The sequence below is a fragment of the Apium graveolens genome, chromosome 10 (genome assembly GCF_009905375.1).
Source record: "Apium graveolens cultivar Ventura chromosome 10, ASM990537v1, whole genome shotgun sequence".
In the NCBI taxonomy this organism is placed as follows: domain Eukaryota; kingdom Viridiplantae; phylum Streptophyta; class Magnoliopsida; order Apiales; family Apiaceae; genus Apium; species Apium graveolens.
In genome coordinates this window covers 128077412-128089717 of record NC_133656.1, presented here as the reverse complement: position 1 = coordinate 128089717, position 12306 = coordinate 128077412, and the positions used below count along the sequence as shown (strand labels likewise).

General features: G+C 37.0%; 1 protein-coding gene across 15 annotated transcripts; it reads right to left on the bottom strand.

Annotated features, from left to right (window-relative positions):
* Nucleotides 1-561: 561 nt before the first annotated feature.
* Nucleotides 562-7363, bottom strand: LOC141693491 (F-box/kelch-repeat protein At3g23880-like). Of its 15 annotated transcripts, none has more exons than XR_012563132.1 (7): nt 7171-7363; nt 5335-6284; nt 3934-4133; nt 3723-3830; nt 3408-3462; nt 1727-3023; nt 562-923 (listed from the first exon to the last, which is right to left on the bottom strand). XR_012563132.1 is itself a non-coding variant. In XM_074498614.1 (7 exons), exon 6 carries the CDS (start codon nt 3009-3011, stop codon nt 1728-1730), a length of 1284 nt encoding a protein of 427 aa, XP_074354715.1. In that variant the 5' UTR covers nt 3012-3023; nt 3408-3462; nt 3723-3834; nt 3934-4133; nt 5335-6284; nt 7171-7363; the 3' UTR covers nt 562-923; nt 1727. The 15 variants fall into 15 exon arrangements, 14 of the variants coding, with proteins under 14 accessions (XP_074354715.1, XP_074354717.1, XP_074354719.1 ...); XM_074498614.1 differs by having other exon boundaries at nt 3723-3834; XM_074498616.1 differs by lacking the exon at nt 3408-3462 and having other exon boundaries at nt 3723-4133; nt 5335-5535; nt 5879-5940; nt 6115-6284.
* Nucleotides 7364-12306: the final 4943 nt, after the last annotated feature.

The following is a 12306-nucleotide window of genomic DNA, read 5'->3' as shown; positions in this document are numbered from 1 at the left end:
TTTCTCCGGTTCCAACATAATGGACATCGTGTATTTTTACACCTGATAAAGTAATAAACTCGCTAAAGTAATATTTTTTTTTGGTCCCGAACCTATTACTTTAAGGAGGTTTAACTGTATCCTACTAAACTATCATAACGGTTTCTTCTAATTTTTTTTTTATTTTATATTATAAATCTCTAATTATTATATACTTATATAAATATAATAAAATTATAATTTAATTAATTAAATAATATTTTAATAATATTTAAATATTAACGAAACCCGTATACCGCACGAGATTTAAGCTAGTATAATATAAAAACCAAGTAAATAACGTCCATATAACCTCCACTTTAATTTTTTAATTAATCTTTAATCCTATATTATCCCCACCACTTCTTAAGGAACCACTTCTTTCGGAAAAGTTCCATGTACCAACATTCTTTGATCTTAAATAAAACATATTTTATAAAAAAAAGTAAAATCTAAGAATCACTTTTAACCCAAATCCCAACAAATCATAGCTCACAGCGATCAGGATGACAGCATAAATACATTACATAACTGGACCAGAAATTGTGAAGGTAGTAAGGCATTCCCATCTCCAAGCCTAACATTGTTGATACTAACTTGTTCTAGATCAGACTGCTTTTACAATACTGCTCTTAGTCTCAAACTACTTGTAAAAAACATCAACAAACACCCTAAAAATCGTCAAATTTTTATAAACTCGTTAACTATAGTGCACTTTCCAAACTTAAGCTGTATAACATGGCTAGCTTATGTCAGAAAAATCCAAATTTGATCAAAAGTACAGCAACAATCTTGAAACATGCAATGAACACGGTAAAGTTGCACTGAAGTGAGCAACCAAAGTTACAAAGATGTAAACACGATCCTCGGAAGATCTCCAAAAGCTTCAGATTTTCCATTTATACCTAAAAGTCAAAGAAGCATTAGGAACAAAAAGCAGATGTTATAAAAATATAATGAGACAGCTTTAAGCTTTCAGATTACTGAAACCAAGAACTTTTGTCAGGCAACTACGAATCATGTTTGTAAGAAAGCGTTATGTTCGATTTCAAGTATTCCATTACTAATCTTATGAGCTCACACGCTTATGCAACAACCCGGACCAAAAGGCCAAGCCCATTCAACATAATCTACATTCATAAATCATAAGCAGTGAATACCTCTGGGACACTACTAATTTCATGAGAGAACATATAGTACTTTTCATATCACAGTTGACTAAATCTGGAACTTTTCATATCAAATCCTAAAGCGATGTTGTCAAATGTATAGTAATTTACTAATGTAAACAAACAATTAATTGTTTTTTTTCTAAAATTAATGAAATTTTTTTAAAACAGTAAGGAGGAACTGCAGTCTAAAAATAGCTCAGGAAAAAGCTTTTGAATCGGTAAAGAAAAACTGTACTCCTGAAACAGCTCAAGTTAAATCACTTTCCATAAAATCACCAGAATGAAAAATTTTGATTTCTAAAAACACATTCTATGCAAGGTACATAAAAGCATCCAAAGGTCTCACTAGTTTTAATGAAAATAATATATATCTGTGTGTGCGTATGTACGGCACAATATATTCTGCAAATGACATTAAGAATTGATATGCAAAACAAATTGTTTGTTTTTAGTTTTCTACTTGTAAGGGAAAAATTATCTTTCTTCAGCAAGGTGGTTAAGATAAACTATGTGGTGTTAATAGATGTAAGTATTACCTCACTGGACAGCCACCCCTGTAGTTGCAGTCGCGCGGTTGACTCTCTCAAATGTCTCGACATAATCACAAAAAGTAGCAGAATAGAATTCCCACGCAATTGGGAAGAACTTCATTTCTTGGTTTCTGAGGTTATACAAACACAACAATTTATTCACCGTTATAAAGAGTTTATCTTTCCAAAATCCTATTGGCTGTGCTGCAAGTCCTTGAAATTGATCGACAGTTAACAGCTTAATCCAAGAATTCCGATCGCCATAGTCATGCATCACCCATATATCAATGAATTTATATGAATAATGAGGAACAATCATTGAAAGCGAGTCATTTAAACAATCTAGTATCCCATACTCTACGTAAGGGATCTTTTTAGAATCCAACACTGTGAACAATCTCAGCTGCTCTTTTTCAAGGTCAAATGACAAGATTGATTTATTATTCCTACTTGCATCTGCTGTAGAATTAGAAAGCCAATGAAATGCCCCTCTTAAAGACCGAGTATTGGTGGCCCGAGACATACCTAAGAGTATATTGGGATTGACCAGTGGGGGCATATGATCTGTCTCACGACATTGCAGAGTCTTTATCTCGTAGGTACGCCAGTTGTCAGTACTCATATTATACACCTCTAGTTCTATGACTAAAACACTATCGGGCTGCCGTAAAGCCTTTCCAGAATTATGATAAGCAACGACTCTTACCACTTTGTAATCCTTGGTTTTGGGCGTGAAACCAAATGCAAGAGCAAGAGTCCTCTTAATTGTTGAAGCATTTATTTTTGGATCAGCAACATATCGATTTTCTCTGGTAACGGGGTTCCAGATCAACATGTCCGATCCAATTTGATCTATTGGACCCTTAAGTTTAGCGCACAGAAGACCATTGCAGCTGCCTACTATAGACATCCTGCATGATATGGGATTGCTAAGCCTCACATAAGAAAAGGATACAGAACGATGTGAGTTCTCTAAAAGAATGTGGTCATATCGGAGATTAACAATCTCATTACTGCCACTTTCATCGGTGTCATCTTCGCCACAAAGGAAAACTGAACAATACGAAGTGGTGTTGGAAGTGATGGCTCGATTGATATGGATGTCTTTGAATTTCAGATTTGTGATTACTTCACTGAAGCGTTTGCTCACGCATTGGCAGCTCAAAAGAGATCTTACCGGCAGTCTTAAGAATATCTCACCAAGATTATCATCTGATAAGTGATACACTGATGTTGGCTCTTTTCCAACTAACTGCAAGTCCTTTATAGATAACTGGAAGTCCTCTGTCATTATCTTAGCACACTGATGAAATTAAGAATTTAAAAAATTAAACAGAAAGTAAAAATATATTAGACACAAGAAGAAAGCGAGAAATTTAATAGCTATCTTGTAGCATCCATCAAGTAAGCAGGCTAATACAGCATGTTAAAAGTCTGGTTTGTTGTCAGGTTTGATTGCAATATACAGTAGGAGGATAAATTAAAGATACAGTAACAAAATTAGAGTAATTGTTAGACACAAGCAGCAACCAATACAATTTTATTAAAAACATCAAAGATCCATATCAAAAGAGAAATCTAAGAAAACAATTTACATCCATATTATAGTATCGATGTAGTAACATGCAACAAGTAGGGAAAAATGGTATAATATTCGCCAACTGTCAGGATTTATAGGAAGACGCACCAAATGTCTAGATCTGAACAGAGTGACAAATCTTGGTTGTCATCGCGCAGGTTTTCTAATTAGCAATAAATTTAAGATTCAGATTGCTACATCGATAAGCAAAAAAGTAAGAATAAAACGTTGAGTAAAGAGCGAAATTCGGAGACAACCAAGATCAATTGTACAAATTTATGAACTGCAAGATCATCCATCCGTGTGTGTGAGTTGGGGGAGAGAGAGAAGAGAGAGAGAGAGAGAGAGAGAGAGAGAGAGAGAGAGAGAGAGAGAGAGAGAGAGAGAGAGAGAGAGAGAGAGAGAGAGAGAGAGAGAGAGAACCTTTTGATAATTTCGAGGCAATAGAAATGAAGCACCCACAAAGTATCCCCACCTCCTCGGCAATTAAATGTATCATATACATACTAGATATTTCCACGTGCAGTCCACCTGACTAAATACGATGTGTTCAAATATTTTGCTGTGCAACACAACTACTATAGTACTTACTAAACTGAAAACAAGATATGATTATGATCTGTACATATTATACCTGGTGTTTTAAAGTAACTACTCCAGGTACTAAAATTTGTTCTACAACTCTCCAAGTGGAACGGCTGATATCCACTTATGGGGTAAAGGTCATCTAATGTTCCTGTTTGCTCGGGCATCAATGCCAATTACGTTTCACACAAAGGATTAAACACTAGAGGATCTCTGAGAAGTCGGTGTCATCTAACACTTTCTGGAAAACTGCTATCAATTTTTGAAATGTATTTATTAGTTCTAGATAAATCATCTCTCTTTGTACACTTACATTTATGTTCTCACTGCTTGTATTCACTCTTACCAGTTATTAAAAGAAGTTGGACTGTGAAGAGAACACGCATTTCTGGATTCATAAGAGTGAATGACATTATCTAAGTTATCACCCAAATACGTTTCTGAATTATCTACTCCCTATCATTCAACAAAAAAAAATAGAAGATCTTACAAGTAACTCTTAAGTTACCCGGACTCTTCAATTTTTCCCTGAGACCCGTGTCTAGCGGACATGACATGGGTGTGGGCATGGGATCTGAGTCGGATCCTTCATATAGAAACCGAACACTTTAACCTTAAGAAATCTAGTTCAAAATGATTTCCAAGGCCTCACAACAACTTAATCCTCTTAATTATAGGGAGCGATGTCTATAGATTACTATTTTTATGTTATCCTTTTGATTTATGTTATAAATATGACATAAACAATTATGTATATGTTTACTTTATGTGGTAGAAGACACGAATTTACAAATGTAATGTATCAAAATCGGTATAATTTCGCTTATGTGAAGGTTATATGCCGAATCCCCGCACCCGTGTCCAATTTTGGATCCATATCCACGAATCCTAAATTTTTAAAAACTAAGAGTCCGACACTTGGATCCGTACCCGTATCCGACACCCGTACCCGAGTCCGGGTAACTTAGAGTAACTCAGTTGAAGCAGTCCGAAGAAGAGTCTACTTTATCTTAATTTTCAGCCAAATATGTTCTGGTTCATCTACTTCCTAACATTCAAGATAATAATAAACATTTAAGATAATAGTAAAAAAAATTAATTTAAAAGGCAATATACCACGGTTTGAAGAGAAGAAAACCAAAAAATAAAAACATCAATAAAATGTTTCCCTTTGGCTACAAACAAATGAATCTTATAAGTGATTTGATTATATCAAGAAAAGAAAACTCTACTTGTAATAACTTAAAAAAAATAGGGCTTAAAGTCTAGATGTCAAAATTAATTTATAATAATTCCTTAATAAGGAATTTTTAAAAATGTAAACACATCATTTTCGACATATCAATTCATCAGATGACCAGTCAGCCAAAAGAACTGAAAGACTCAACAGCAAGAATTTCTAACAAGGAACCGAATGCGCCTATGTTTACAAGTATTAGCTCTTCCTTACCTTCCAGGCCCACAGTAGGAATCAGGAGCTATATCTTGATCAACTTTTCCGTTTGCACACATAATCCTGAGTACATAGCGAGATATAGCACAGTTGTATTTTTATTTAGGCTACACAGTCGTCCATATAACAGCATCCCATTGGCTTGTAGCAATTGGTCTATGATTCAGGCTGCCCATGGGCATGCGAATATTTATTTATCTGCAATTGACAATTCCCACAAAGAAAACAGCATTTGTGTGAGTATCAGATAAAGGCTTATAGTCATATGGAAGCTTTATACAAGTAATAGTCCATGTGTTTTCTTGACAAAAAAAGAAAATAGTCCATGTGTTTTCAGATGGAATAGACCAGATCCCTGTCCAGCCCTTCAGATATCCCCAGTAACAGAAAGATGAGATTGAGGCCTTAATACGAGATATGCTACAGGAAGCCAGAATTCAGGAGTCCAGCTGCCCATTTTCGAGCCCTATCCTTCTCCTTAAAAAGGAGGGCTCGTGGAGGTTCTATGTTGACTATAGAACCTTAAAAAAGGCGACAGTACCCGATAAATACCCGATTCCAACAATAGACGAGTTGAGTGGAGCCAAGTTCTCGAAATTGGATCTCAAATCCGGTTACCATCAGATTCAGATTCGTAGTGAACATGTTTCAAAAACGAAAGCCACTATGAATTTCTTGTCATGCGATTCGGCATTATAAACAGGGAGAAGAGCAATTTGGGAGACTATAGAGTGGCACCAGTTATTATTGTTGAGTCTAATTAGAGGAGAAACTCACCTCTTGAAGTGTGTAAGCATTTATATAACATATTATCTACTTTATCGAAGAGTTCTGCAGCTCAAGTATTCATAGCAGACTTCTGCAGAAAGCACAAGCACTTCACAAGATCGTACTTTGATGGCTCAAGGAATCGGATTTGCAATTCCCCAACGAAAAATATGATTCCCCTGAAAATTGCATTGGACGTAAGACCAACTTCTAATCATAATTGTATAATTAAATTGATCTGGAGAAATTAAATATCAAAAATTTGAATCTTTAAGTTCATTACAAGTTACAATATCATTCATGTTCATAATTTCACACTTTATAACTGAGTTAATGTAATGAGTGAACAGATGGGTAATTAAATATCCTCTGAGAGGACTTTAGAGGCCACTTATAACAATCCGATGGCATAAGTAACCAAGGAAGTAGAAGCTAATTGGCACTATAACTATCCTTATAGTAGTAGTACTGACATTGATTGTAAAATAACTGATTGAAAGGAAAATTTGTAGTTCTCCTCAAAACTGCAACAAGTTTGTGATAAAGCGATTTTCTTAGCATATCACGGACTGTTTAATAAAGCAAACGAAAACTATTAGCAGCCAATAGCAGGTATCTCAAATACAGAACCAGCAAAGAAAATTTGTTCAATGTGCCATTGAATCCACCGAGAGGCGGATGCAGAAATTAATTTCCGAGGAACACTGATCATATTTTGCGAAAAAATCCCTTATATTTTTGAATTGTTGGCAGCCCTCTTCATATACTTTCAAAAAAAATAATGGTATGAAAATGTAAAATTTTATTTCAAAGGTAAGAAAACGTAAAATAAGCATGAGCTCAGTTTAAGCAACACTAAGCAAGCAATGAAAAACAAGGTAAAACTAATCTTAAGCCAATATACTTATGCTCGAACACTCGGACTCAATCTTTAGTAGGCTAGAATGTTATGGATGAAAACAATCTTCAACATGGATGAAATAATCTTCAGCATATAATATTACTGATACAGAAAGAAAACTTAGAGAATACCCGTATAAATATATAATCTTGTAAGAAACTTACCTGCCTTTTTGACATGGAGAACTATCATATCATATTTTCACCAGTTCTTCTTCTAAGCTGTCTCTCTTTTTCTTCTTTCTATTCATCTCTATCTTTTTTCCGCTAGTGAAAAGGTGTTGGGTGATTGGCAGCGCATTCCCAAGGGTTTGATCAAACCAATTCTCCCTTATCATTACTTGTGTGTCCGATTGAGTTGTCTGCATTAGGACGGGTTCGACTTACCTTTTAATGTTATAGTTTTATAAATTATTTTATTTTATTTTTTTATATAAAAATAAAAATTTTAAGTTTAATCGAAAAAAAATTGTACTCAGTTCAATGCACGGATAAAATTGAATTATAAAAGTATATAATTGGATGGGACGAAGAGAGTAGTAAGTAGTTAGAGATGCACAAAAAGCCCGGACCCGAAAATCTGACCCGGCCCGATCCGGTCAAAACCCGGTCAAGCCCGGCCCGGTCCCGACCCGGGTTTCGGGCCTCGACGGACCCTATATTTTTAGGCAAAGCCCGGCCCGGCCCGGTTAAAAGCCCGGGTTTTGGTCCGGCCCGACCCGATTAAAAACCCGAAAAAACTCGGTTATAATCTGATTATTCTAATATATTTTCTTATATATATATAAATTCACATTTACTGTAAATATAAATAATACTTTAAACACATATATATTTACATATATGTGATTAATAATATTATTTATATACTTCGTTGCATAAATAATGAAAGAAGATATAATAAGTACACTATATATATTTGGATATCATTGTTATCATAACAATGATAAAGCATATTATTCTATAAACATGTTTATTTTTTGCCGAACTTAAATGTTTTCAACGAAGTAATGTTTTCATAAAATATTCCATATAAACTAATACATTGTTACGATGATCTAGTTGCTAACATATGTATTCTTCGGAATCTCTAATAATACTCGATCTGATTTAAATTAGAAAAAAAACCGGCCCGATCCGATCCAGCTCGAAAAAAAGCCCGGTTAGGCCCGCCTAGAGGGCCCAAACGGGCTCTGACATTTTCGGAAAGCCCGACCCGGCCCGTCCCGGTCAAAGTCAAAGCCCGAAAAGCCCGGCCCGGTCAAAGCCCGAGCTTTTTAAGGCCCGGTCAAAGCCCGGCCCGGTTGGCCTTTTGTGCATCTATATAAGTAGTAGCCTACAATTGTGCGCAACTCGTCCGATACACCGATCTTTATTAAATCTATTTATATTATATAGAATTTAAATAAAATTTTGATATAATAATAGAAATATTAAAAGTTAATTAATATGTTATTATATTTTTATACTTGGTGTGTCTAGTTTATGATAAGATTAAATAATATAAAAGAATATGTGGTTGGTTTTATTTGTACCTTTAAAAAAATAATACAATAATACTTAATTTAATACGTTGTTGTCCAGAATCGAACTTTAAAACTTTGATTGAATCTTTTTACTATCACGATGAAATAATACTTTGATGAATTTTAAAACATTGAGCCTGAGCCTACAAACTTCCATCCTTGAGCACATCACATATACCGATAGCTCATAATAGTTTAGGCCTAGTAAGAGGAACTCTGGGCCCAATTAATAAATGAATAAAGGGCGTCCGGACAAGTGGCAACATCCCCACCGTCTAGATGGACCGGATTTGGAACCTTCTAACGGTCCGGATCCGGGGAGACGTTGGCCCATCACGGCCGTCCACGCGTTTCTCAATCCAGAACCTACCAATGGCCCAGATCCAAGGTACAAACCCCTAAACCCTAATGAGAAGCATATAAAAGGCTGATCAAAAGGTGTATTGGGGGTTACTGAATCCTTACTACCCACACACACACCACTATTATCTGTTTAATTCCTATCGTGTCCTTTCTTCTCCGAGACCCTTTCTTATCCTCACGCCGGAGGTGCCGCGAGAATGCCACCCCCTTTCGGCTTGGTTTTGCAGGAGCCCATCCTACAACTATACTGCAAACACTATCATTTCTGCACAAATGGAGGTTGAGTCCGGGTAGAAAAAGGAGAAGACCCCGGGGTGATTTGGAGTTATCATTGGCGCTAGAAGGAGGGGTCGAACCTCCGACCAGTGGTGATGTTCGTTTTCAATACCTCTACTCCGCCCAGGAGACCGGAATATCTCACATCCGTAAGATTACTATTTTGATTTTACAGATTTACTTTGTTAAACACTTGAGCTTTTAGAATATTTTTAGGAGATCTTGTTTAGTCTATTGGTCATATATGTAAGCACCAATTGGGTTATAGTTGTGTTTACCACGTACTTAGATCTAAACTTGCATGTTATTGCACGAGCCTACACCCTCTTCTACTGTATTTTTTGCGTATTGTTGGAAAATCATGACTACGAGAAAAATAAGGCTGTCGTTTCTGGTTCAATCCTACCACCACCCGCCCCGCCCAGGGACGGAGAAATGGAAGATGTGGAGGAAGGCCCCCCCATAACCTAGACTCCATACCAACCTCTCCAACCAGGAGATCAGAGAGTAACTATTGAGAAAGCAACTCACAAGTATGTTGACACTTCAGTGAATCCCTGGGGAAACATGACCTCGGAACAGATACAAGCCACAATGAACATGTGGAAAGAAAAGTACAATCCTGAACCGGAAGCCCGCTCGGGGGATCAGGAAGAACATTCTGAAGAATCAAGGGGATTTGTCCTTGACCGCATTGCCAAGAACCTGAAAAGGCCACTGGAGGATGCCCGGGACGAAATTAAAAGAGCTACTCTCTGGGAATGAATCCGTAAGGAAGAAGAGGCTAAAGCCAAGCAAATCATTGAGAAGAGAATCCGGGATGAAGAAGCAAAACTGAAGTAGGAAACACATAAAGTTCATGTATCTTCAGACTCCGAACCTGAAAGGGAATCCAAGAAAGAACAAATGGCTCGGGCCCTCCGCGATCTGAAAAGGAAGGTTAAGGGAAACATGCATGTAGGAGCAGCTACAACCCCTTTCACCAGGAAACTGGAGTCCACTCCAAGGGAATCCGGACTCAAACACTACAATTTTGATTCTTTCGACGGACTAGCCAACCCCGAAGAGCACCTAAAATATTTTGAACAAATCTCTGATATCTATGATTATAACGATCTCACAAGATGCCGTTTATTCGCGTTAACTCTGAAGGGAGGAGTTCATAAGTGGTTCAGCTGAATCCCATCTCGAAGTGTAGATTCTTGGAGGGAATTTTGAGAAATATTCTTGAAAAGGTTCCGGGCAAATCGAATGAATGAGCTACAAATGTGCCATTTGGAGACCATCCAGCAGAGAAGCAAAGAATCACTCCCCGAGTTTATCAAGAGATTTCAAGAAGCAGTCAACCAACTCTCCAATCTGGAAGAAAAAGAAGCTGTTAATATCTCCCGGAGAAACCTCCACCCGGTTTCTTGCGAAGGCTATGTCAAGGACCTGATTCACAGAGAGCCCTTGAGGCTTGCATCGGCCTATGCATTGGCCTCCAAGTTCAGAAAGGAAAATGATTTCTTCAAGACAATGAAGATGAATAGAATAATTCATGATGACGACGACTCCCCGGAACGTCGCTCATCATACAGAAAAGACAAAAGATTCAAGGTCGACGGGCAGTCAAACTACATCCAACAGTCCCAAGGAACCCCACCCCGGGACAGCTATTCGGGACCCCAGAAAAATGAAAGGAAATCGAGAGCTAAACGAGAGCCCAAGCTAGATCCAGAGTGGACGCCCATCAACAGATCCTGGGCCGGCATATTACGGGAGTTCAAAGGCAAGCCCTTTTATTATCCCCCAAAACCCTTACTCGCACCCCCCCCCCCCCGAGAACAGGGCCCGGGACAAACGTTGCAGATACCATGAAGATCACGGCCATACAACCGAGAATTGTTTCTCCTTAAAAATGTTCATCGAAGATCAAATCAAAAAGGGGAACATGAACCAATATCTTCATAGAAAATTGAATGACAAGGCATCGGGCAACGGTAAGAACGTAGTCAACGTTGTTTTTGGTGGGACAACCTCTCCACCCCGGAGCCCCGACATAGACAATGACATGATGATGATCCAGCCTTTTGAAGATGAGCCAATATACTTCTCCTATGTGGATTATGAAGGACTGAATCCCGACCATAAACAGGCTTTAGTGGTGACCTCGATGTGGCAGACAATGAGGTAAAAAGAATTTTAGTTGATAATAATTCTTCTGCTAACATAGTATTTGAGCACACGCTCAACAGGATGGAGCTCGGCCACTTACGCATGGACCCCTGCCTCGAGGACCCCCTATATGGATTCGGGAACACAATGATACCAATCTGGGGAGTCATTTATGTTAGTGTAGGTGCCCTAGAGGCAATACATTATTCTTTTAAATCTTTATGTCAGTTGATCATTCAATAAATGTATTTATTATGACCTTAATTACTGCGATATTTTGTTAGCATAATAAATGTCCTTAGAATCATGATACAAATTGTATAGTTTAAGTACATGACTTGAACTTGAGATTATATAATATATCATATTCTTAAAGGTCCCTAGTCGAGTATTATTATATAGGACAATAATAATACATAGATAAACTAGTATATTGTTTGACAAGATAACCACATCTCATTGGTTATAAGTATGGGGATACTAAAGTCAATACATATATACATGTGTGAGTACATGGTACTGGACAGACCCACAGTGAGATTCTTCATGTTTAATAAAGTCATAAGAAAGTCTCACAGTGATAATTGTGTAACGATCCTTTGACTTAAAATCATTATATTTCTATACGAAGATTAATATACTTTGACTACATTAAAAGTTACTTTTGATCGGGTGATGATAAAAGTGGTCATCGGGTATATCATGAGTCGTATGAGAAATATGAATGATAGATAAAGGATTTAACCCTCCTATAATTAGGAGAGATATTATTGGCCTCTTGATTGAGTGAGATTATAAAAGCATGGCCATGCTCAAATAATGATTTGTCTTGATAATCTACTCATGGATCAAGTAAACCCGGATTAAATGTTGAAAAGGATGACTAAATACATGCCTCGAGTTTAATCTATAATATGTATGGTTAAAGGGATTATATTACACGAAAAACATTAATCACGAAAGGTTTTATCTAATCATG

Bases quoted from the DNA above. Each gene is read 5' to 3' on its own strand.
- LOC141693491 (XM_074498611.1), bottom strand. From the start codon at position 3,011: ATGACAGAGGACTTCCAGTTATCTATAAAGGACTTGCAGTTAGTTGGA.